At 34.8% G+C, this 27,602-nt stretch overlaps 1 protein-coding gene across 1 annotated transcript; it reads right to left on the bottom strand.

Moving 5' to 3' along the window:
* Positions 1–369: 369 nt before the first annotated feature.
* On the bottom strand, positions 370–27,080 carry LOC128549704 (filaggrin-like). Its single transcript, XM_053527057.1, has 11 exons — positions 27,003–27,080; positions 13,673–13,729; positions 7,706–11,317; positions 6,890–6,974; positions 5,723–5,809; positions 5,322–5,375; positions 4,789–4,886; positions 3,615–3,716; positions 2,685–2,763; positions 2,000–2,182; positions 370–1,130 (listed from the first exon to the last, which is right to left on the bottom strand). The coding sequence occupies exons 1-11, from the start codon at positions 27,069–27,071 to the stop codon at positions 1,069–1,071; spliced, it is 4,488 nt and encodes a 1,495-aa protein (XP_053383032.1). The 5' UTR covers positions 27,072–27,080; the 3' UTR covers positions 370–1,068.
* Positions 27,081–27,602: the final 522 nt, after the last annotated feature.

The following is a 27,602-nucleotide window of genomic DNA, read 5'->3' as shown; positions in this document are numbered from 1 at the left end:
ACTGAGACCCTAAAGTCATGCAATGCAGAATTTCTCAATACAATTGTTTTATTATGCCTTTTAGGCGTTCATTTCGACTCAAAATAAAAAACAAAAACATTGGAAACTTACTACTGCTAGTGAAAATGCTGCATATTGTTCAATGTAATTATCTTAAGATATGCAGATGAAATAGTTTAAGAAATTATCAAAGATTTTCAAATGTTTTACTTATCATTCTGTTGTACAAAACAAAATGGGTGACAAAAAGGTGGTAACTGTGCTTTACTATAAACTTCACAAGAAACTCTAACATTTTATTTAACTTCAGTAAAATTAAAAAGCAAATGTAACAACAGTTATAAAATAAGTTTTTGTAAACTATGCAGTATTATGGTATAAATATATATTTATTTTTGCTCCAAACTGCATTTTTGTCTCCTGTTCATTGTGGGAGTGTATATATACCTTATAGATTGGAAGTGTATTACATATTTTCCACTAGGGAAATCTGTATACTGAAATTTCAGATTTCTTATACTTCTTACATTTACACCGTCCTGATAATCAAATCATATACAAATCCTGTTAATTGAAGACTCATCAACAGCTAAAAAAAATGTTACTGTGAACCTTAACGTCTTATTCAACTTGTTTTTTTTCATTGAAACTGTTTTCTACTGAGCATGAAAGTTCCTCCAATTAGTCAATACAGACATCTTTTATTTGTTACACTCAATACTCCTACACTTCATGATGTTACATTTGGGACTCCAAACATGCTTGAAAGACTCAATCCAGTGGGTATATACTTCAGCTAGTTGTGTTATCCTGAAGGCACAGACAAAATTTTTAACACTGTTACACTGAAGACTACTGCTAACTCTGTTACCTCCAAGACTTTACACTGAGACTTCTGTTAGTTATGTTACCTTGAGGGCACAGTACAAAATTTCAATTCTGTAACAATTATGACCTGCCAGCTATCACAGTCCAAATGATGTTATGTAAGACTAACAATAACCTGACAGCACAAACTGTTACAGAGGAATTTAACTAGCTAGGTTACACAGAGGACACCTTTCCACATCATCTTCTCTTCACATTTTTCATCAGTGATAAAGTCTTTTGCATCATTGGTGCTTTTTTCGCTGAAATAAAAGAAATCAAAATAATTCTGGAGAAGGCTTACCCTAACATGCCTGATTTGAATACATATAACTGTTTATAAAACAAGAGGCCCAAGTTGCTCAACTGAGAAGAACCTTGACCTTGCTTCTGACCAAGTTTGGTGAAACTCCATTATGCAGTTCATTTAAAGATATTTATAAAGTTTAGGGGATTTTTTCCTGGCTCTGGAAGACCATATAAGGGGCAAAGTGGAACCATTTGGACCATACAAGGATGGTACAATCTATCAAATGATTCAAAAGAAAAAGATGTTTAAAGGTTTTTCTATATTATTAGCTTGAGACACCCCTAACGGATGTGGAGCAGAACCATTTGAAAGGAAGTGAGAGAACAAGTTTAGTGAAGATCCATCATGCAGTCTATGGGAAGTTGTTTTTAAGTTTTTTATTTTTTAAGCTCTGGCCTGTAAGATTATCCTTAAATTCTGGTTGTACAGTGCCACATACAACTACACAGTACTATGAATTTATTAAAGGCCCAAAACCAACCCACTCATAAATGGAATAGCTGTAATTGAATAATGCATACCTGAGAATGGTAATACTTGTGTAGATGAATGTTATATATGCAATGACTGAAGAGACTATGGGTTACAAAATCAAGGACCCACTTCCACTTAAATAACTAACACTTTTGCAGACAAAGGTCATGTGACTGTATGGGTGCTTTACACCTGGCATGCTCGTGTAACTGGTAGCATCTTCTGTGTCTTACACTATCATCTAAAGCACAGAACACAAACAACTCCCTTATAAATGTAGGAGTTGCCTATACCAGTTACCAGTGGCAACTGTCAATAAACTTACATACACACACTGCAATACTTTACCTCTCTCAGCCATCTGCTGTTTAGCTCTGCCGATTGCTATCATATCTACACCAGTAAATTTGTGCTTCTTGCCATCTCCCCCACTCATAATTACATTTGATGTTCCAAACTTGGCCTGCTGACGTCTAACCTCTCTTGGTGGCTTGGCAACATGGTCAATAAATGCAAGCTGAGTTTTCCTAACTGCAAACAAATATACTGGTAATGAGAAAGAGGTCATTCGGAGGAAAACCTATCTCATGATCTCATGACAAAACGTGGACTTGTAAGAAAATTGTACCAATTTGCAAGTCTAAAAAGGGCCATAATTCAGCCAAAATAGTTGACAGAGTTATGTACTGTACTCCTGCCTACAGATAGAGACTGTTATAATACACAAGTGATAAAACTTTCAAAGTCATATGTCAAACAGTTTACACAAAATATGAACTGGTACAAAATACTTAACCAAGATTTCTAAGTTAAAAACGGGCCATAATTCGTCCAAAATCCTTGATGGAGTTATGAACCCTTGCTTAAAACAGGACATGGCAATGGTACACAAGGGTTGAAAGTTTCAAAGATTTGTCTTAAAAAGTTTTGTCAAAATGTGGACCGGTACGAAAATTTAACCTAGGTGTGACACTGTGGTGGGTAGGATAGCTCTCCTTATTTTTCGAATAGTTGAGCTTACAAGATAGCTTACCTGGAGCTGCAGTCTTAATGGATTTAGTTATGTTTGCTGTGATAGACTTCAGTTTTTGTTCACGTTCATCCATTTTTCTCTGTAAAACAAATACACCTTTTACTGAAATAACAATCATGTTAACATTGTATGACACATACCCCTGAAAATGACTGATAGAAAAGTATAAAGTCCAAAACATTAAGTCTTACTGAAAACAGTAATCAGTACAGACAAAATGAGCATGTCCACTTCATGTTGGATTCACACAATGTTTCATTTGAACTAGATGAAAACTGTAGGAGGTGAGCACACAAGAGTGTCTGAAGGACTGATGGATTGACAGTTCAAGCAATGTGTCTTCTTGGTCTTTGACACTGGGGGCATAAAAAACCTTTGACAGCTTCATTCTTTGCAATGTTGTTCATTTGATTTTGCTGGTTTTAAGCTACACTGTCATCTGAGGTAATATAGCATTCTTCTAGCTTTAAAGATGGAAGAGTACCTACAGACAATCCTGCTGTCATTAAAATAAGCAAGTAGAAACACCTGGGTAGAATCAACATATTTCAGAAAGCCAGCATGACTGCATTTTGACATGAAATAAGGACCCAATGAGGGTTTTTTTATTGAGTTTTAAGTAAAACCTACACGACTGCAAGTTGTAAACAATTGTAGAGTCTAGACTGTATGAAGATATTCTAGCTTGAATTGTGAAGGAAGACATCTGGTACCCTTCAGTATCTCAGATAACAACAGCAACCTGACAGAACTGGACATTAAGACGGATGGCTTCCTCACATCCACAGTGGAGATGGACAAGTGATTCAAGAAGAAAATGAGATCCCAATAAAAATAATTCTTAAAAGTTAAGTACCAATTAGAAAGAGTAGAGTTTAACAAAAGCATGCAAAAATGCTTCACTGTTTTTAAAACCATATGAATACAAACCAGATAAAGTTCTCTCCAACTTTCCATCTCATCAGGCTTGGCACCTTTGAACTCTCTCTCACAGTGTAGTTTCCACAGACAGTCAGAATCTTCTAGGAAATGCTGAAAGAAAACAAAACAAACTCAAAGTATCTGTAATTCTTTTAATCCATTGTTGCAATATTAACTGTAACTACCATGCAAGCATTTAATTCTGTTGGCATAAAACTGTGTATGCCAATTCATCCAGACTTGAATTCATTGATTTAAAATTTATGAGATTTTCACATTAAAGAGAAACATATATGTACCCTAACAACCAATTAGTCAAATACAATATGATCCTTCAATATTTCTATTAAAGTTATAGATGCTGGATTTATGTTGACTGTTCACTGCACTCCTTCTAACTGCCATCTACCTACATTCTAGGTTTGATGTCAATCCCTTTCTTAGTTCTTCAATCAATCTTCAGACTAGTAAGTTCACAGAAAAATGCAGAAAGCGGATAATCTAAACTAATTTATGCCAAAGTTACAGATATTGCAAACTGCACTCCTCCGTGTCACAATTGGAAGTACAAAGTAAATACCTATCACAGGACTTACATACTGCTATTTCATGGATTGAGTCAAACATGAACTCCCGGAAAATTAGTTTCTCACTAACTTCAAGCATATGCTGCCTCTCTAGGTTACAAAATTTATTTCAGTCTGACACAGAAGATATTTTTCATTATTACTAACATCATATATCACATTACATTATCACAGATTGGAAAAACCTCTGCATTAACTATTCACTTAATTTTCATACTTGAATAATCTCAAATTTGAAAATGAATAGTCATACTTAATATAGTACATAATGTAGGTCTACATTAATGGTTACATTACTTAACGCTTAAGCTGCTAAATTTCTATAATGAACTTGTCCATCTTTCAATTTGGACAGTACCATTAACTGTTAAAAGGGGTGCTTACCAAAAAAACACTGACTGAATGGCAAACAGAGCAGATTTTGATCAGACTGCATGGATGTGCAGGCTGATCATGATCAAAAGTGGCCACAAAGGCAAAATCAATCGTGTCCAGCATGAAAAGGGTTAAAATATTTGCAATAATTTCTTGGCATGCTTTAAAAAGTTCTGCACATTTAAACATTTTTACATTCAAACATACACTTGTATACTTACCGGGTTATAGTCCTCTAAATCATAGAGCTGTTTGGGGTTACACTTCTCTAGTACAGGTTTCAGGATATAGAATGGTATTCCACCAACATAGTCAATATCTGAAATATTGGTTGTTACATTCCATTATGTTAGGTTGTTGACGGGCTTGGCATTCAATTCAAATATATCAACAACTCCTTTGCCAAGATTTTTTAAAGTGTAAGACTGCTACTGTAATGATCACTCAGAGCCCTTAATGTTTGACACTGTCCTGAAAAAATCTTTTCTTTTTATGCCTAAAATCCCCCCCACCCCCACACACAAGCCCAATTTTTTTCTATAAATTGTATTAGTGTTCTATAACAGCGTAACATATCTTCAAGTGGGTAGAACATTTGTTAACATTAACTTTAGATACCTGCATCTTGTAAGAGTCAGAAATTTTACAAGAATTCCCCCAAAAACTCAGTACCAGTAAGAAATGATACAATTATAACAAGAAACATTAAAAAGAATGTTGAAAAAAAACTGGTTTAAATCATAAAAATACTTACAGTCAATATTGTCCTGCAACACCTTGATACACATGTCATGCAGTGAATGCATCTCTGAAATATATAACCAATATTCCAATAAGATGCTGCTTCGTGTCTATTCAACATCAAGGCTGTTGTTTGTCTCGATAGATTGAAAAGCTTTATTTGTGGATACAGACGTTTGTATTTCTCAATCTCAACATTTGCAACTAAATTTTGATAGTATAAATTAATAAAATCTAAAGATATTGACTATATAAGCAATGGTATGAAAAAAAAAAAAGACAAACGGAAAGACAGACAATCAAAGGCATATATATTTATATTCCCTGAAATATTCTCTTACCTGCCTGAACTTCAGAAACTGGTTTTATCTGAATACAAAATTTCACATCAGGTCAATCACTAAGTTCTTTTACCTGTTACCATAGTCTGTTTCTTCCCAGAATACACTGCAGTTCTTGTATTCTTCGACATCAGATAACCGGCTGGATCATTTCTCTCAGCTTAAAGTAAGACATTTTGTAATCATAAATGGAACACTCTGGTATATTTTTTCCTGAAACAGATTCCCGATTTTTTTATTTTCACTAGTTTACTCAGTCAATTAAAGGAAAAAAGAAATTCTAATTCAATTTTGCTATATAGTAATTATTTTATGACCACATGCCTCTAAGAAGTCGCAAAAACCTGTGACAAATCATATTATCTGGAAACTGGACACCCAGTTTTAATATTTTTGACATGATTTCATAAAAAGAGTCTATGTACATGATGAAGAAGAAACACAATTTTGATGACATTTTAATTAATAGAAAATTTTACAATGTAGATTTTAATGAAACTTCTAATAGTTTTAAAATTCTCTATTTTCTATCATAAGGGTTAAAGTTAAATGTGTCTAAACATGTCCTTAATTTAGAGAGATGTGCCCATGAAAAAAGAAAACCAAATATTTGAAGTGGATTTTTAACTTTTAAGAACTATTTCAAAGGTAGTCATTTTTGTTCTTATATCTTATCTATAAAATAAAATAGAAATGTTTCTTGTATAAAGTTAGTTAACACATTAGTTGCCATAATTGTAGCAATGTGTCTCTGTAAAGTGGACCAAAGTTTATTCTAATAGTATTATTTCTAACGCTCAAAAAGGGCACGGTGCTGCCTTAAAAGGGGCAGGGTGCTCTTTTAGATGTGAAAGTTAGCGTAGCAGTAGATGCATTTCTAGATGTCTATAGTTAATAATAAATATGTATTCCATTTATCTTTATTGCACACTTAAAAGAAATGTCACAGAATGAAGTGGTAAATGATATCTTCCCAAAACCAGTAACAAGAGTTTACAAAGGCTTTTTACTTACTTTATATTTTTGGTTAAACCATTCAAGCCTAAGCTACCCGGATATTAAAATTCACATTAAGTAACTGACCTCTATATTAAGATATGTGATGAAACACCTTTACTTATCATCAGAGTTTCGAAGTTTTCATGTCATGAGTAAGCTTAAAGCCATCACTTCTGAGAAAGCCAGAGATATTTCACTTAACAAAAGTCATTTTTCATCCTTGTCAGACAGTTTTACCTACCTGACTTATCTGGTACTTCGTTGTACCTCCAAGGTCTGTAATGAGCTTGTGTGGAGGGGAGATAACTGGCAAGATCACCACTCATCTGAAAAACAAGAGTTTTCACTGGGAATTTAAATATGTCCCCCAAAATTGTATATACCAGTATTATTTCCAAGTGGTTGGCTATCATGACTATAATATTTTAAATTATGTTCCACACAAAATGGGGACAAAAGTGACTGACAAGGTTATCATGGAGGGCTGATGTGCCTTCAGGCAATATTGGCACACGAGGAGAGGTATTAGCAGTCTAGTTTGTCAGTATCAACTAAAGGCACACTAAACCTGTTTCATAAGCAGCTATCAAGTGCATGCCGAAAACAAAGTTAAACTGGGCTTTTTAACAAAATTTCCTTCCAAACATTTATTTATACAATCTATGGCAGTAATTCTTGTGTCATCAGTCTGACTTGATATTGCTTGTAAAATTATGTTAATTTACTAGGTTTGGTTAAAAATTGCCAAATATATGTACTGGTTTCTAGAATTTTGTTGTCCTGTCACTGGAAGTATAAAACTGGGATGCTTTGGAAGCAAGTAAAATATCAACAGGGTGTGCAAAATGTTGATATTTGGCTGGCACACAGGGTGTCATGGGAAGGCAAATTTCTTACGATATTCATTTAAATGATTTGCAATAAATTCATTTATTCTACACAAACTTAAATCATTTTTTCTTTCTTTTTCAGTTTTACATTAAATGTAGATCTGACACCTAATAGAGAAACAATACAACTAGCAGAACTGGACTTGTACTGACTTAAAAACACTAACCTGTCTTTTTGCTGCTTGAGAATCTTGCCCATCTGTTGCTTTCCGCTTTACACCTTCAATCTTTCCACCTAATCCCTCCGTCTTTGACTCCCATTTCTTTTTCACCTTGAACTTTGACCTTATCTGATCATACCTCGCTTTCTGTTCTTCCTCTTCTTTAGAAGGTTTTTCAAATATTTTCTTTGGACTACTAGCATTTTCTGTAACAACAGCATCAGAATTATCAAAACATAACATGTCTTCAAATTCCATTGGTTCAACCTTTGGTCTTTTACTTAGCTTAGAATGTGATTTAGAATCCCTGTCTTTATCACGTTTGTGTTTATGCTTTTTGGAACTTGACCCATGTTTTTCTTTTTCATCTTTAGAATCAGCTTCTATTTCACCGAAGTCTTCCAGATCATGCTGACTTCTGTGACTTTTAGAATGCCTATCTTCTCTTTCAGATTTTTCCCTATGAGAACTTTTATTACTTTTATCCTTGCTTTTCGATTTTCTGTCTTTATTTTCAGAGCTACTTTTAATACTACTACTATGAGATTCCGAACAACCATCTGATTTTGAACTTCTATGCTTAGAACTTGATCTTTGTTCTTGGTCACCGTGTCCGCTAAAAACCTTACTTGTTTTATTTTCTTGTGAGTGAGAACTTTTGTGTTTCATATAAACAGCTTCAGTTTCATCATCACTTTCAATTATGCTCTTGCTATGTTTGGGCTTATTGCTATCTTCTTGTTTCTTATCTTCCTCATGTGTTCTTTCTTTACTATGACTTGAACTTTTATGACTGTGAGATTTTGATTTATGTTCACTAGACTTAGATCTCTTCTCATCACCATGTTTTTCATCTTTTCTACTTTTGGAGCTTTGCTCTTCACTCTTTCTGGACTCTTTTAAGCTATCTGATCTAGAGCTACTTCCTTCGTGCTTTGAGCTTTTCCCACCTCTTGACTCTGATTCTCTTTTATCAGACCTTGATCTATTTTCTTCATAGTCTTTTGAGCTTTTTTCAAAATCTGAAGTGGACTCTTTTCTTTTCGTAGAGTCTTTGTAACTACTTGATTTAGATTTATGCCCTGAACTATGCTTGGAAGTTTTATCACAATTATTCTCTGAAATATATGTTTTACCTGAGCTCTTGTGTTCAGATTCATATTCAGCAACATGCTTAGAACTCTTGTCTGAATGTTTCTCATGTGAACCTGAGCTGCTGCTGAACCGTCTTTGCGGGTCTTTTGAATTGGCACCATCACTGGCACTTTTATGCTTAAAGCTATCACTGACTTTGTCTTTTGAGCTTTTATGATGTGTACTTACACTATACACCTTTTCTTTACTATCTACACCTTTAATATTTGCACTTTTATTTCTTTTATCATCATTTTTTTTGTCTGATTTATAACCAGAATGCTTTGAGCTTTCATCACCTCTTTCCTTTTTACTATATTTGTCTCTGTTACCTGAATGTGATTCGGAATGTTTCCCACTTTCCCTTGAATCTTTTAAAGAATATTCAAGGGATTTTTCATACCCGTCCTTACTTCTATCAACATCAGAGTTATTATCATCCTCAGACATATTATGATACTTTCTCTTTCTGTGTTTGTCATGCTCACTCTTTCTGTGTGATTCTCCTGTTCTATCAGAATGTTTTTCACTTTTGCCCAAGTCTGATTCTTTTTCTTTGACTTTATGACTTCTTTCACCTTCACGAATGTTCTTACTATTTTCATCACTCCTACCACTTCCTGAAGTTTTAGATTTTTCTTTATCTCTATGTCCATGTTTTCCATCACTGGATTCAAACTTCCTTTCCTGACCCTTATCATTCCCATACTTGTGTGAAGACTTGTGTCTATGGTCACTGTGTCTGTGTTTATGTCGATCTGAGTGAGACTTTTTGGAATGAATTTCTGAATCAGCTGCAGATTCGTCAGAAGACTCTTCTGAACTCTCCGAGGAGTCATCTGTTACTGACTGATACTGTTTTAAAGACAGGTCACTTTCCACACTGTGTGACCTACTACTTTCCCTGCTATGAGATCTTGACCTTGATTCTCTACCAACACTGTTTGACCTTGATGACTCTCTACTAACAGACCTTGACTTAAAATCTGATGAACTAGATGAACTTGATATTTTCCTTTCCTTTTTGTTTTCGCTGGAACTTTTCTTTTCAGTCTTAACATAGTCACTAACCTCCTTTTTAACTGCTGACAACTCTTTATGTTTCAGTTTTTCATCTTTATGATGAGAAGAATGCTTATTTTCTTCTTTTTTGTGAGAACTGTGTTTATCACTTCTACTTCTGTCATGACTTTTACTTTCTTTTTGTCTGTCAACTTTTCTAACATCACTGCCTGACTTTCTGTCTTCATATCTATGCTCATGCTTATCTTCAGTCTTTGTAACCTTATCGCTATGTGACTTATGATTAGCATGCTTATGTCCATCCTCTTTTTCTTTGTTTTTATCTTTAGTATCACTTAAGGCTGAATGCTTTTCATTTCTGTATGGCTTTTCTTTATTTTTGTCCAGTTTATCACTTAAATTTCTATTGTCATGAGACTTGTACTTTTCACCGCTTGTATATTCGGAATCAATCATTTTTGAGGTAGATGATTTACGATCAATGGAACTATGGGAATCTACTTTAGAGCTAGACACATGAGAATCCTTCCCTGAATGACTTTGTCTCTGATGATCTTTTGAGCTTCTGACTTTTTCACTTTGTTCAGAGCTTTGTTTATCTTTGGAGTTTCTGCTGTGTTTTCTAGATTCACTAGCACTTCTACCATGTTTTTCTTTACTGTTATTTTTTTCTGAATCAAGTTTAAGTTTATCATGCCTGTTTTCAGAATGATGTTCATCTTCACCTTTGTCTGTTATACTTCTGCTATGTTTCCTATCCTTAGACCCATGCTCTCTATATTTCTCATGTTTAGTTTCTGATTCTGTTTTCTTACCTGGATCATGTCTACTTGAGCTTGAGCTTGTATCAATGTACCTACCTTTATTTGAGTTTGAATGTTTACTTCCAGAGTGATGTTTTTCAGTGTCTTTTAAGGATTCAGACTGTTGTCTATTACTGTGTTTTATTGATTTATTTTCATGGACCTGAGATTTGTGGTGGGAAGAATGTTTATGCTTGTAAATTTTTTCAGAGTCAGAAGATTCATAACTTTTTTCATGTTCACTGCTGGACCTATTATTTTCACTATCATTATTAGCACTGTCAGAATGAATTTTGTTTCTTCTGTGATGTTCATAGGTATCTTGATCTTCTTTTTCACTTTCACTGTTACAGTCTTCCTTTTCACTAGTAGAATGTTCAACTTCACTGTCATATCCATCATGTTTGCTCTCTCTTCTATAAGCAAGATTTTCATTGGCTGTCTGCTCTGCCTCGCTTTCAGATTGTTCATTTTCATTGGCTGACTGTTCAGCTTCACTCTGAGATTTACTATTGTCACTTTGCTCATCTTCCTCTTCCTGTAACCTACTGGCTTCTTTAACCATTTCTTTCCATTTATGAACAATTTCTCTGGCTCTTTCAGCCACATATCCATCTCGCTTTCTTAATGTGTTAACTATCTTGCCTATACCTGTGCTCTAGAAAAAAAGAGAGAAAGAAAACTTTACTCTTGTTTAAAATACAGTTTGGTTTTTAAAATTACATCCATTTATAAAATCAGTGTGTCTGACTAAGTTTCAGAAGTTTGATTATAGGCGCAGAAATACCCTTAGGACTTTTAGCCATAACAAATCAAAGGGCACAGCATTTATGATGAACAATCAAAATTGCATGTAGTGGGATTCAAACCGAGGTCGCTCTGGTAATAGTCCAATGCTCTTACCACTCAGCCAAAGAGTCAACACTGACGCAGTTCTCTGAGATTGGAATTTAATGTACTGGCTATGCGTAAGCGACCGTAACACTTCCTCTCATCACAAGTCAACATTTATGATGACATGTAAGCCATTTTGGCATAGAAAGTGCCTTTTTTGGCACGAGATAAAGTCCACATCCCGGACGAGTCCCCAACTTACGATTTTTCGGTGCAGTAGTCAGAGACTGACATTAAACGTACAGGCTAATCTATGCATAAGCGACCTTAACAGTATATACTATTATAAATAAAACAGATGTCAGTATCTAGTACATTGCCAAACATTCCCTGTTAATAATCTTTCTGAAAATATAACAAAGGAAGTGTGTATCCAATGTCATATGAAAGCCTTAACAATGTAATTTTACAGGAACAATTAAAATCCGAAAGTTTATTAATCTGAACCATGATACTGTAGTGATGCACACTTGAACAATTTTCTGTCAGCCTAATAACATTCTTGCATAAAAGTGCCGATCTTGTCACTCTGCTTTTCTAAATATTTTTTGTTCTGTTCAGAATAGTGAGAGCACCTAGGGATATGTTGGTATCTTCGCCTTACAGGGCTCAGGCACTAACCAATCCTTCGGGATTCTGCAGATGTTACAAAAACAAAAACAAAACAAGAGGACCATGATGGTCCTGAATCGCTCACCTATCCCCACATGACCCAGTGTTGAACTGAGTATGACATAGTTATTTCTATTATTTGACATAGTGACCTAGTTTTTGAGCATATGACTGTGACCTAGATATCATCAAGATAAAAAATTCTGACCAATTTTCATGAAGATCCATTGAAAAATATGACCTCTAGAGAGGTCACAAGGTTTTTCTATTATTTGATCTAATGACCTAGTTTTTGAAGGCACGTGACCCACTTTTGAACTTGACCTAGATATCATTAAGGTGAACATTCTCTACAATTTTCATGAAGATCTCATGAAAAATATGACCTCTAGAGAGGTCACAAGGTTTTTCTATTTTTCGACCTACTGACCCTAGTTTTTGACCGCACATGACCCAGTTACGAATATGACCTAGATATCATCAAGCTGAACACTCTCACCAATTTTCATGAAGATCCATTGAGAAATACGGCCTCTAGAGACGTCACAAGGTTTTTCTATTTTTAGACCTACTGACCTAGTTTTTGACCGCACGTGACCCACTTTCGAACTTGAACTAGATATCATCAAGATGAACATTCTGATCAATTTTCATGAAGATCTCTTGAAAAATATGGCCTCTTGAGAGGTCACAAGGTTTTTCTATTTTTAGATCTACGGACCTAGTTACTGACCGCAGGTGACCCAGTTTCGAACTTGACCTAGATATCACCAAGATGAACATTCTGACTAATTTTCATAAAGATCCCACGAAAAATATGGCCTCAAGAGAGGTCACAAAGTTTTTCTATTTTCAGACCTACTGACCTAGTTTTTGACCGCACGTGACCCAGTTTCAAACATGACCTAGATATCATCAAGGTGATCATTCTGACCAATTTTCATGAAGATCCATAGAGAAATATAGCCTCTAGAGAGGTCACAAGGTTTTTCTATTTTTAGATCTACTGACCTAGTTTTTGACCCCAAGTGACCCAGTTTCGAACTTGACCTAGATATCATCAAGATAAACATTCTGACCAACATTCATGAAGATCCATTGAGAAATATGGCCTCTAAAGAGGTCACAAGGTTTTTCTATTTTTAGACCTACTGACCTAGTTTTTGACCCCACGTGACCCAGTTTCGAACTTGACCTAGATATCATCATGGTGAACATTCTGACCAATTTTCATGAAGATCTCATGAAAAATATGGCCTCTAGAGAGGTCACAAGTTTTTTCTAATTTTAGACCTACTGACCTAGTTTTTGACCGCATGTGACCCAGTTTCGAACCTGACCTAGACATCATTACCATGAACATTCTGACCAACTTTCATAAAGATCCCATGAAAAATGTGACCTCGGACGACGGACGCCCCGCGATAACAAAAGCTCACCTTGTCACTTTGTGACAGGTGAGCCAAAAACACATGTTACTATCCCTATGTACAGTAAAACTACTAACCTGTAAAATATCTATGGTAATGTTCAGCTGTGAAAGTTTCTTCAGTACATACAGCAACTGAAAAAATAACAAATTCATAATATTTTTAAAAACAACCCACATACCCTCCTGTAAGTTTATATTTGTCCTTAACTATTGTGTATTGTTTTACATTTCATTCTGGATGAAATCACTGGATCATCAGGAGTTCAACAAGAGCTGTCCGTAAGACAATATGTCACAGAAGCAGAAAATTATTACTCAAAAGAGTTTTAAGTTTGAAAGGGGACATAATTTGACCAAAATGCATATAAGAGATATGGGACTTGATGCTATCAACTAGTTTTATAACCCCGAAGAAACGTGTTAAGTTTCAATTCAATATCTGCATTAGTTTTGGAGATAGTAACTTGAATGTAAAACTTTAACCAGAATTTTGTAAGTCCAAAAGAGGGCATAATTTGCTCAAAATACATGTTAGGAGTTATGGAACTTGACCCAGAGAGGTTGGTTATTGACCTAGAAAAAGAATAAGTAAGTTTCAAAGCTGTATGCCTTTTGGTAATAGCTGTATGTACTTGCACGCAAAACTTTAACCAGGATTTTCTAAGTCCAAAAGGGGGCATAATTTGCCCAAAATACATGTCAGAGTTATGGGACTTGATTCTATCAACTAGTTTTATAACCCCGAAGACACATGTGAAGTTTCAATTTAATATCTGCATTATTTTTGGAGATAGTAACTTGCATGTAAAACTTTAACCAGGACTTTCTAAGTCCAAAAGGGGGCATAATTTGCCCAAAATACATGTCAGAGTTATGGGACTTGATTCTATCAGCTAGTTTTATAACCCCGAAGACACATGTGAAGTTTCAATTTAATATCTGCATTAGTTTTGGAGACAGTAACTTGCATGTAAAACTTTAACCTGGATTTTCTAAGTCCAAAAGGGGGCATAATTTGGCCAAAATACATGTCAGAGTTATGGGACTTGACCCAGTGAGGTAGGTAATTGATCTAGAAAAAGAAAAAATAAGTTTTAAATCTATATGCCTTTTAGTAATAGCTGTATGTACTTGCACGCAAAACTTTAACCAGGATTTTCCAAGTCCAAAAGGGGGCATAATTTGCCCAAAATACATGTCAGAGTTATGGGACTTGATTCTATCAACTAGTTTTAAAACCTCGAAGACTCATGTCAGAGTTATGGGACTTGACCCAGTGAGGTAGGTAATTGATCTAGAAAAAGAAAAAATAAGTTTTAAATCTATATGCCTTTTAGTAATAGCTGTATGTACTTGCACGCAAAACTTTAACCAGGATTTTCCAAGTCCAAAAGGGGGCATAATTTGCCCAAAATACATGTCAGAGTTATGGGACTTGATTCTATCAACTAGTTTTAAAACCTCGAAGACACATGTGAAGTTTCAATTTAATATCTGCATTAGTTTTGGAGATAGTAACTTGCATGTAAAACTTCAACCAGGATTTTCTAAGTCCAAAAGGGGGCATAATTCGGCCAAAATACATGTCAGAGTTATGGGACTTGACCCAGTGAGGTAGGTAATTGATCTAGAAAAAGAAAAAATAAGTTTCAAATCTATATGCCTTTTAGTAATAGCTGTATGTACTTGCACGCAAAACTTTAACCAGAATTTTCTAAGTCCAAAAGGGGGCATAATTTGGCCAAAATGAAGGTCAGAGTTATGGGACTTGGTGCTATCAACTAGTTTTATAACCCTGAAGACACATGTGAAGTTTCAATTCAATATCTGCAGTAGTTTTGGAGATAGTAACTTGCATGTAAAACTTTAACCAGAATTTTCTAAGTCTAAAAGGGGGCATAATTTGCTCAAAATACATGTTAGAGTTATGGAACTTGACCCAGTGAGGTTGGTAATTGACCTAGAAAAAGAATAAATAAGTTTCAAAGCTATATACCTTTACATGATAGCTGTATGTACTTGCATGCAAAAACTTAACCAAGGTGTGACACCGACGCCGACGCCAGGGTGAGTAGAATAGCTAGACTATTCTTCGAATAGTCGAGCTAAAAAACCAATCAGATTGTACTGTAATAGGAGCTGAAAAATGTGCAGCCCGATACAGGACTCGAACCTGCGACCTGCTTGCAAGTCAGATGCTCTACCAACTGAGCTAATCGGACAATCGGTATCATAGACTAATTATATACATGATTATATACACACTGCTACAGTACAAATAAATATATTGTTTCCTGCCTCCTGGATTAATATTCTAGATCTAAAAAGTCTATGGTTCAAATTTAGGCAACGTTTTTGCTAAGAGACAATATCAAGAAACACAAGAACCAAAAAATGAAAAAAAAAAGGGTTGAATATTTAGAAACACTTAGAACTAAGCGGTTTTTTCTTGGGTGGGGGGGGGGGGGGGGGGGGGGGGGGGGGGGGTAGGTAATTTGCGGCTGCAGTGCAGACAGATTGAATTGTTATTTGGGTAGAGAAAAACTACTGTAACAGTTTTGTATGTCGTTGCTTGATCGTTGTCGGCCAAAACAAGATCAGATAGGGAAAGTAGAATGAGCTGATGTTATACTCTTGCATCTCTTTACAAGAAAAAGTAAATACAATATAATGAGTGGCATTGTTTGAAACTATTAGGTTTCGACTTACCACTTTAAATATATTATGCATAAAGTAAGCTAAAAGGGCCATTCTTCTGATGTAATGCTGTGTCATTTTAAACAAGCCAAAAACTGAAAATATGTGGTAAAGAAGTATGTGAAAAGAAACCATTTTTAAGGTAACCAATGTATAATTATATATATCGGGTAACATTCTGTTGATGCCATTCATTATCATATTGAGTATTTTCATGGGTAGCATCTTTTATGGAAATAGTGTCATTGTTATGCTTTTTCTGGTATTACATTTGTTGAGTTTGTGGAGATGTCAAAGCAATATCTTTCCCAAATCATGTTTATATTCATTATTTATGACACCAGTGATTATGTATCCTTACAACAGATACAAACAATTACTTGCCAAAACTCTAGTTAAGCTTCAGGAACTAATAATCGAAGTACACCATTGGGTAGTGTCCGTAGATAGCAATTTTAAGCATGTTTTTCTATTAACATGTACGAGCTATTGATATGTTTCTACTGTTTTTTGTTTCAGACTCTGGCAATAAATGAAAATAGCAGAGCTTGAAACCTTAGCTTTCTGCATTTTTTCATGGCGACCGGTTCATATTTGTCCGTAGATCATAGTGTCCGTAGATCATATTTTTAAAATCGAGTAATTTTGCAAATAGGAGTCAGGAAATGATGTTGTCATATATGTTTTATTGTTTTCAATTAAATAAATAATATTTATCATCTAAGGCTTATGTAGTCTGCTTAATATTTGAATAAATCAGTATTAATGCCTCATTTGCCTCTTACATCTGAATATATACTTCAAAACTTAAAAAAAATACATAGAGTTTTTCAAAAGGACTTGTTTTTATGCATAAACACATTTTTAATAAAATACATTAAATTCTTGAACATGTTATTGCAAAAGAAATCTCTTGCAGTTCATTTTTGTTCAGGGTTTAGTGATCTATGGACACTACAATGTTAGGCATATGCATTACATATGTTGAAGATAAAGTACTTTTCATGTTTAATAAGTTTATTAAACGATATCGGTACTAAAAGAAAGACCTGCTTTTTATATGACATTGTGTAGGTTGGCAACCCTTATAACAAGCTTTTGCCACTGTGTCCATGAATCACACAAATATCAAGTTGTGTATAATAAAATGAATGAACTAACAAGCAGAAATGTGTTGTTAAAATTTTCCTATTAAATGTAACCACAAGTCACGTTTAAATGAAGTACATTGTATAAATATTTTATTTAACTTGAGCACAACCACACTCATGCACCAAAAATCATCACAATCCGACAATTCTACATACAGAATTACATTCAGAATTAACACTTCCATTAAGTCTGTATTTATTGTCAACACTTCTTTTAAAATGTATCTTGAAAAAACATTTAAAGATGTATCATGGCTGAAACAAAATTTTTATATTCAAATTTACTAGAAGATATTAATTATTTACCCTAGTCCTAAGGCAGCGATTAAGGTATCAATTTTAATAGACAAGAGGGCCATGATGGCCCTATATCGCTCACCTGTTATCACTGCACTTGAGGACAAGAAGGTCCTCAGAAAAAATATCACTCTGACTAAAGTACTTGATCTTCTAAACGAAGATCTGAGAACGACCCATTCACATACGTCTTCTGTATGTTTTGGATTTCCAGTATTGCTATTTTTATTTTTGCAAATTTATTATTATTTGAACCAATCAGACGACTTGTTCGAATCTCAAAGAGTAAGAAAACTTTACAGTCAATCCAGGGGTCGAACCCAGTACCCCTGGCTTACAGAGTAAGTGTCTTACCGACTGAGCTAACTGGCTATCTGACAATTTACGACATAAGAATTGTAGATATTAAAAACCAAAGCTTTTTTAAGCTTGCAGAATGTTGTAAGTAAGATTTTGGTTGGCTAGCGGAAGGGTCGTCAGAACGAGGCTATCAATAGCTCGTTTTCAGATCCTATGCGTAGCGTAATAGGAGATGTACTTTAGTCAGATTGAAAAAATATCTAAATCCAAAGGACAGGAACAACAAAGGGAAGAAATTTAACCAAAAACAAACAAAAAAATTCTTACAAGGTATAGATATGTCAAAATACACCTAAAAATTGGAGGTACCATCCATGTTGTACCACAGTCTCGGTTTTTCCCTATGGCCAATAATAAAAAAGTTACTAAAAATAAGCTATTTATAGTAATGTAAAAGGGAAGTAATTAAAAAAAAAAATTGTTTAAGAGAACAAAAGAAGGATCTGCCAAATAAATCTGTTGGCATAAATGAAATTTCAGATCAGTATCTTCATTAGTTACGGAGATATACCCATTTTAATTCAAAATAAAGGGAGGTAATCTGACATAAAATCAGTCCATAGTTATCTACCCTGATTGTCTCAGTCCAACTAATAACAATATTGAAATTTCAAATAAGTCCTATTAGTACTTACTGATATAAATCCATTTTGACTACAATCAGGGGAGGTAATCAGATATAAAATAACTCTGGAACCTACGACTGGATCTGATTTGTCATGGAATCCAAGATGTATTGTTGTTGAAGATATTTTGGAAGTTTGTGTCAAATAAAACCATAAATGAAGTCTCTATATGGCTGCAAAAGCCAAAATAGCGGATTTTGGACCTTTAAGGGATCATAACTCTGGAACCCATGATGGAATCTGGCCAGTTCAAGAAATGAAGCAAGATCTTGTGGTGATACAAGTTGTGTGCAAGTTTGGTTAAAATCAAATCATAAATGAAGCTGCCATTGTACAGACAAGGTCAAAATAGCTAATTTTGGCCCTTTCAGGGCCCATAACTCTGGACCCAATTAAAGGATCTGGCCGGTTCAAGAAAGGAACCGAGATCTTATGGTGACACAAGTTTTGGGCAAGTTTGATTAAATTCAAATCATAAATGAAGCTGCTATTGTACAGACAAGGTCAAAATAGATAATTCTGGCCCTTTCAGGGGCCATAACTCTGGAACCCATAACGGAATCTCGCTAGTTCAAGAAAGGAACCAAGATCTTATGGTGATACAAGTTGTGTGCAAGTTTGGTTAAAATAAAATCATAAATGAAGCTGCTATTGTGCAGACAAGGTCAAAATAGCTAATTCTGGCCATTTCAGGGGCCATAACTCTGGAACCCATAATGGAATCTGGCCAGTTCAAGAAAGGAACCAAGAGCTTATGGTGATACAAGTTGTGTGCCAGTTTGGTAACAAGAGCGCCGCCAAGCGGGGCAATATACGCCCGAAGAGTTACATCAGAGGATGGGAGCAAAATTTAAAGAACTTGACTGTTGAAGCCCAAAGGACACACGGCTATTAAACGCTAGCGCCACCACCAAATTGTGGTGATAAGGAAAAGGGCTATCGACATTTCTGTGGTGCAGCTATCGACCGTTTCTACTTGTAAACACGTGAGTAAATTTTATATTTTATCTTATATTTTCATTGATAGAACCTTTTTCGAAAATCAGAGAATGTAGTTCCGTGTAACAACACTTTTACTATAGATCATGTAGATTGGCTGTGATTTCATTAAAATAATATGCAAATTGTGGTGTCAGGAGCTTTTCTCCCGAATCTTACAGTGGCGCATTTTCATATCGACCAGTATTCAATCACCATTCCGATGAATAGACACGCTGTAAGAACATACCTGCGCATGCAAATGATGTAGAAATGATAAATAATTATATACGCACACACCATGAATAATAGAATCTCGGGTTAGAAGAAATATACCAGGATTTTTAAAAGTGGTGGCGCTATAACTCTAGTGATGGCACTATACAGTAGTGGTGGCACTGTTACGGCATTCAATAATACGAACTGCTGACGCATCCGAAAGAAAACAAACACCAACATTCTTTAACTGATAATTTTTCTGCAATGAATTATGTTATTAAAGAAAGAAAAACACGATCATAGTTAACTTACCTTTATGAAACATTCTCTATCCAAGAAAAAAAGAACAAAATATTCACAGACCCTTGGGACTCTTGTAGTCAAAGTAACTATTTTCCTTTGTTTAACATGATTATGTAGAATTATTTCTAACCTTTAAATATTCTACTTAAAAACAAACGTAATGGTACTTTAAATTCAGGTCAAGAAAAATAGTAGCAATACGTTTATTTCAAACAAAGATTTGCGTCCAGGAAATAAACTGAAGATAGTGTAGAATTTATTTGTTATATTAAGATTCTGAAAGTTACCCCCCACCTCCCCTTTGTTTTATATGTCGTCTGCATGTCATTGTAAACAAAAGACCTTTCTCAAAAGTGAGTACAATACATTTTCAATTTCAATCGATTAAATATGATTAATCAATAGAGCTTAGATGTACAATCTGAATCCATATACATGTAGATTATTTTGCGATCATGTAGAGGTTACTACATGTATTTTGTTGAGTAACGTAATTTGGATGTAGTGTGGGATAGGTTGATAACATCGATTATTATAGAAATGTCCGGGGCTTGCAGACAGACATGTTCATATATTTAAATTGAATATATCAGCCACTAATCATATACAACAGCGCCACCACTACTGTATAGCGCCACCACCTGAGTGATAGCGCCACCACTTTCAAAAATAGTCGTGTTTTAACTTTTTACTGTGTTTTCCGTAATTGTCTGGTGTATGGGAATACGTATAATTCATTTCTACACCATTTGCATGCGCAGATATGTTCTTACAGTGTGTCTGTTCATCAGAATGGTGATCGAATACTGGCCGATATGAAAATGTGCCACTGTCAAATTTGGGAGAAAAGCTCCTGGCGCCACAATTTGCATAATATTTCAATGAAATTACAGCCAACCTGTAGTAAAAGTGTTGTTACATGAAACTACATTGTCCGATTTTCGAAAAAAGTTCTATCAATGAAATATGAGATAAAATATAAATTTTACTCACGTGTTTACGAGTAGAAACGGGTGATAGCTGCACCATGGAAATGTCGATAGCTCTTTTCCTTATCACCACAATTTGGTGGTGGCACTAGCGTTTAGTAGCCGTGGGACAGGAACAACAAAAAGAAGAAAATCCAGAAAAAAATTCTAAGTCCACAAAAAAATTCTTACCAGGTAAAGTTATGTCAAAATACACCTAAAAATTGGAGGTACCATCCATGTTGTACCACAGAAAAGTGGTCTCGGTTTTTCCCTATGGCAAAATAATAAAAAAGTTTCAAAATAAGCTATTTACAGTAACAAAAAAGGGAAGTAAAACAAAAAAAATTATTGAAAGAGAACAAAAAAGGGATCTGCCGAATAAAAACAAGAGCACTGCAATGCAGAGCAATATACACAAAGCAAAGTCATATATGACCTTGACCTTGAAGCGAGTCATCTAAAACATGCGCTCTGCATGTCGCCTCAGTGTGGTGAACATTTGTGCCAAGTTTCTTTGGAATCCTCCAAGTAGTTCAAGAGTTACAGAGCGGACACAACAAAGTCATATATGACCTTTCACTCCTAAGTGTGACCTTGACCTTGAAGCTATCACCCGAAACAAGCGCTCTGCATGTCGTCTCAGTGTGGTGAACATTTGTGCCAAGTTTCTTTGAAATCCTTCAAGCAGTTCAAGAGTTACAGAGCGGACACAAACACACTCATATGACCTTTAACCCCTAAGTGTGACCTTGACCTTGAACCTAGTCATCCGAAACAAGCGCTCTGCATGTCGTCTCCATGTGGTGAACATTTGTGTCAAGTTTCTTTGAAATCCTTCAAGGGGTTCAAGAGTTACAGAGCGGACACGAAATTGCTAACGGACGGACGGACACCGACGTCATAACATAATACGTCCCTTTGGGCGTATAAAAATCAAATCATAAATAAAGCTGCTATTGTGCAGACAAGGTCAAAATAGCTAACTTTGGCCCTTTCAGGGGCCATAACTCTGGAACCCATAATGGGATCTGGCAAGTTCAAGAAAGGAACCGTGATCTTATGGTGATACAAGTTGTGTGCAAGTTTGGTTAAAATAAAATCATAAATGAAACCACTATTGTGCAGACAAGAAATTGTTGACTCACGCATGCACAGACGACGGACGAAGGGTGATCACAAAAGCTCACCTTGTCACTATGTGACAGGTGAGCTAAAAACAAAATAAAAGTAAAAGTAAGGTTGCATACATTGTACATCCTCAGTCAGCACTATGTAACATTTGGTAAAGTAGCTTTTGTCTGGATACAAAGAAAATGATATCTTGAACAGATTTAGTACCTGAATCTTTAAGAAAGGACATTGTCTGTATTCAAGGGAACTGAAATCAACGATGGGTATTTCATTTTCTTCAACATCCTAGACCTACAGAGGGAGTAACTAGAAATATAGATATAGTTAGCATTTTCAAATATTTGCACTACCTTTACAAAGGGAAACTAAATTTATAAGAAAATTTATTTTCTGTACCGAGAGCAGCCGAAATCATTAAATGGATGTTACATGTTCTTGCATTTTCTATTAACAGAGAAACTAAAAAATATAAATAGAAATTTTAACTTTTATTACCCATACAAATGGAAACTAAAATTAAGGAAAAGCACTTTCTACACAAAGAGAAACTAAACAATACAGATAGATTTTTTTCACTGCAGTTGTCCAAACACCCAGAAACTGAAATTTAAGAATGGTACTTGATACATTACAGCTGAAATAAATATGAAAAACTTAAATCTATGAAATAAACAGATTCCATTATCTTTTGTTTGTGCCATCTCCTTTGTCTTTGATGTCTGGTGTGTGGATTGCATTTAGAATATGTGACAGAGTACTGAGTGTTTCAGCTGAATAAAACATGTTTTAGGCACCAGTACATTCTCACAAGGAATGTATAATGTCATAAGCCACCTTATTTTACTTTGTTCATGCTTTCTATTAAAATTAATACATTTCTTGTGACTTTGTGGTTATATTTGAACTGGAATATCTAAATAGCACTTTTCTGGGTGCTAGTTCATTCATTTTATTCTCTACAGCTTGATGTTGTGTGACTCATGAATACAGTGGCAAAAGCGCTTGATATAAGGGCTGTCAACCTACTCATACACACCATAACGTATTTGGTAGTGTCCGTAGATGATTCGGATGGTTGTTTTGAACATTTATTTATAGTTATTTGACTGTTTTGTTGTTCAGATTTTGTTTCAGACATTACCTTTAGGTTCTAGAAAAGGCTTTTACCTGTCAATAAGTTGCAAATTTTACCAAAAGCACATCAGAATCAAAAAGAAATTGTCATAAGTAGTATTTAAATTTGTTTTTTCTTCAATTTCAATGTTTAAACTTCCAAAACATAATAATATTTATCCTGAAAATCATTACAGAACTTTGTGCATTGTAGAATTCAAAAAAGTTAATATTTTTAGTTAATATATCATATGTAGTCAAAGTCAAAGTTGGCACATGATCAACATATTTCGTAGTGTCCGTAGATAATTTGACACTCAAACAGAATTTGTCGTATTTCTAAAACTAAGATTTTGAGACATCTAGAAACCAGTGTTTTCTTGTCCGCTTACACAAGTTTTGTGATTTACGTACTTTATTTGTTCTTTCCAGTTGATTTGCAAAAGGAATAAAATTTGAACGAATTAAGCAAATGTTAAGCTTTAAATACCCTTGGTTCTTGTGTCATTATATTAAATATTGCATTGGAACAGATGAAATACTTGTTACTGAATGTGTTCACAGATGTTTGTGCGTGTATTTGGGTACAACAGTTTTTGCTATTGTGTTGTATTCATTGAAAATACACCACTGTTAGGCTTTTAGTAGTAGTGTCCGTAGATCAGCTACCTTGAGAGGATTCAACAGCTGCAACTTTTTTAATATTCAAGCGCAAGCTAAAACCCTTTGGAATTTTATGTCTCACATATGACCCCATATAACAAACACCTTTTTTAAATGTTTCTTGACATTTCATTTTTGACCTAAAGTGAGACAAACTTTCCCTATCTGATCTTGTTTTAGCTCAGCTGTGTGCATAAACTGTTTGCAACTGGGATTTGAAGTGAGATTTTTCTGAACGATTATTCACTTGCCCAAGAGACGGCTAATAAATGATAAATATTTTTTTTTTAAATTAAGGATCTGGATGGCTCCTGGTCTGAAGGGGTAAAAGAAATTCAAAATGACTTTTTTGGCATTTTTTTCCTCAGAAAATATGGTCATTGTAATAAATTTAAATGTATATGGCTCATAGACCCATACTGTATCCAAGATACATTACTACTACAATGATTTTTTTTACAAATTTCCATGTACGCATCCCAGGATTCTTTGGGCTACAAATCATGTCCAAACTCATTGATGATGACAGACAACAAGTGCTCCCAATAGCTCATTCCGAGCTTCACTCCGTTGAACAAGCTCAAGACAGACTTCAATATAATGTACTGTATTTATCCTTTGTAATACCCTTGAATACCATATCAAAATAAAACAAAAATGACTGAAACTAAGTTCTAAATCCAGTATTTGATTTAGATACATACATGTTACTTTAATTAAACTCGGTCGCTGAGGCAGTGTCTGATGTGCTAGGTTATGCATTCTTATTGATACTGAAAAAAAACCTGACAGCATTTGTTGATTTGCCTCTATTTTTGGTTTTTCCTTTGGACTCGGAAACATTTTCTTTCTGTGACGTTTGTTTACCTGTACAACATAATAGTGATTTACCTCAGTAATAAATCAGAGCTGCAAAGATTGGTTAGTTACCATAACTCCTCTGCTGATAGAAGGCTGGTCTCTGCCTCGTTCATCAGACATCAGCTCTAATTTCTTTATCAGCCAGGTTGCAATGTCCGATTCAAAGTTGTACAATATATCTTGTGTATGCCAGTATTTGTCAACTTTCAAATGTTAACACTGTCTTTGTACTGATGACACTTTCTGGTAAGGAGTTCCATATGTCGACCACTCTGTGACTGAAGGAGAATTTTCTATGTCCAGTCTGGGTCTACAGGGCCCGCAAAATCTCAGAAAATTTTACATGTCCCAGACAAGTAACTTTGAAAATTTACTTGTCCATTTTGCTTCAAGTGTCTGAATTGGAATTTCGGTCAAATTTTAGAAAGCAGATGCTCAATTTTTAATTGTCCATGGACAAGCAAAATGCAAAAATTTGTTTGTCTGAACCCGCAAATGTACGACTCTGGATAATTGATTCTGCCGGCCATGGTCTATGTTTGAACAGCTTCTTGGCATGCCCCCTTGTTGTATCTTCTCGTAGTTTCAGTTACTATGTGTGTTTTGTAATAAATTTAGCGTACATGTCCTGTGGATGAAAACATGCGTCCATGGAAATAATTGTGTCTAAGACGCATTGGTAAAAATATCACTGCTTCCACCTGTGGCCACAAGAATAGCCTTACTCATTTCGCTTATCAGGATGACTTATTTTATGATCTGATATTTTATACTTGTCATCCCTCTATGCCTTACACGTATCTTCATTTTATACTGTTAAGAAAACGCGGACTTTAAAAAATCCAAAAAAGTCATAACATACTGGTCAGACCAAAGAGCTATAAAATAAATAGATTGGCAACTTGAAAGGCATGTAGAGCAAATCTCGGCAAGAAAACGTGACAACGGAATGAGATTGTTTACCGGAAGTGACGCGTTCTCCACGCGCCATTTTGTATGCACGGTCAATTATTCATCGGTAAATTGATTATCACCGTATGACCACGCTTCTTTTGATGGAAAGAAACGTGTATTTTGTGTCTTAAGACTATTTCACATTAAACTTATGTTGCTGAAGAAGCTAACATGTATTTTAAATGTAGTTTTAAAGGTACAAATTGTAACTCTGTGCTCGCCGATGTTTGTTGTGACTAAGATAACGCCGATTCACGCTCTGACACGAGATCACGCGAGATTACAGCCAGTTCCCATTCTGTATATTTTATACTTCTTTGGTCAGACTCACCTGCTTTAATAAATTAAATATTAATATTATGTACAAACTTCATATGGGTTGAATTTAATCCATCATTTCAAATAAGAGACTTAAATCTTCGAAAATATGATGTGACAGGTGCAAGAAGATATCTACCCTGACACCGTTTTCAATGACAGAAGACTGTTGATAAGACACTAATTAAGTTACAGAAACAAAACACAAAATATACAGTCATAAAATGTCAGTAAGGCAAATTTCTGCTTTAATGTCAACATAAATTAATTATCAGAGATGTAAGCATTACAAATGCTTTGTACATTTTCATTGGGGATTTCCTAACAGAAATATGCAGAATAAGTTTGGACGTGGCAGAGACAACGACAGTCAAATGTTATCACGCTGTCCCGAAATGTCCTATTATTTGGACTATCACAAGAAGTTGAAACAACCCTTAAATTGCCTTAATTTGACATTGCAGATTCTGAACTTCAAAATGTCAGGATTTTCACAATTTCCAACAATTCTTTTTATCTGTTTATCTAACGGCTGTGTTCTGAATATTGCATGGGTGTGTTTATCTATTTGTTGAAGGCTATTCGTTTTCCTTTTTTTTGAAATCGACGACTGCAAGCTCGCGAAAACTAGTGACATTATCCAGCTACCGAGCATACTGGAGACGATTGTTGCAGATCTAACCAGTGAATTTCCATAAAATAAGGTATAACTGATGGGAAAATACATAAACTCATAGATAAAATGAAAAATATTTATCTATACCTTTGAATCATCTAAATCTGCTAATAAATAATCTTTGCATTTCAGAACTTTCGCCTCAACGTCCGCCATGATGACGTTTCCAAACAAGGGACATAACTGCGGAAACAGCTGATATATGTCAAAATCGAATGTGTCACTTTATGTACCAGACACTTTATGTACCAGCACTTTATGTACCACTTTGGACACCTTATGTACCACATATATGATATATATTGGATGATCATTTTTGTTTTAATTTGATGAAAATGTTATATTTTATGTTGCTTGAAATGTTTTTTTTATTAAATTTAAATGTTAATTGTCATGATTAAAAGGTAAAATTAAATGCACATAGAAATGTTAACAACATTCTATGGACTTAAGCTGATTAAATCAAAGTTGTTTTCACAGGTAATTATCACATATTGACAGTGCTACACAATGAGATACAATTACTATATAATATATAGGTGGTACACTAAGTGTCAAAGTGGTACATAAAGTGACTGGTACATAAGGTGTCGCACCCGTCAAAATCAATTATCGATATGTGTTTAAGGTATTGCTGTTAAAATACTGATACCTTTCTACGGTATGCCTAAATAGCAGAAATACTTT

Source organism: Mercenaria mercenaria, chromosome 16, assembly GCF_021730395.1.
Source record: "Mercenaria mercenaria strain notata chromosome 16, MADL_Memer_1, whole genome shotgun sequence".
Classification (NCBI taxonomy): domain Eukaryota; kingdom Metazoa; phylum Mollusca; class Bivalvia; order Venerida; family Veneridae; genus Mercenaria; species Mercenaria mercenaria.
The sequence above is the reverse complement of the archived record's forward strand: the minus strand, read 5'-3'. Positions and strand labels throughout refer to the sequence as shown.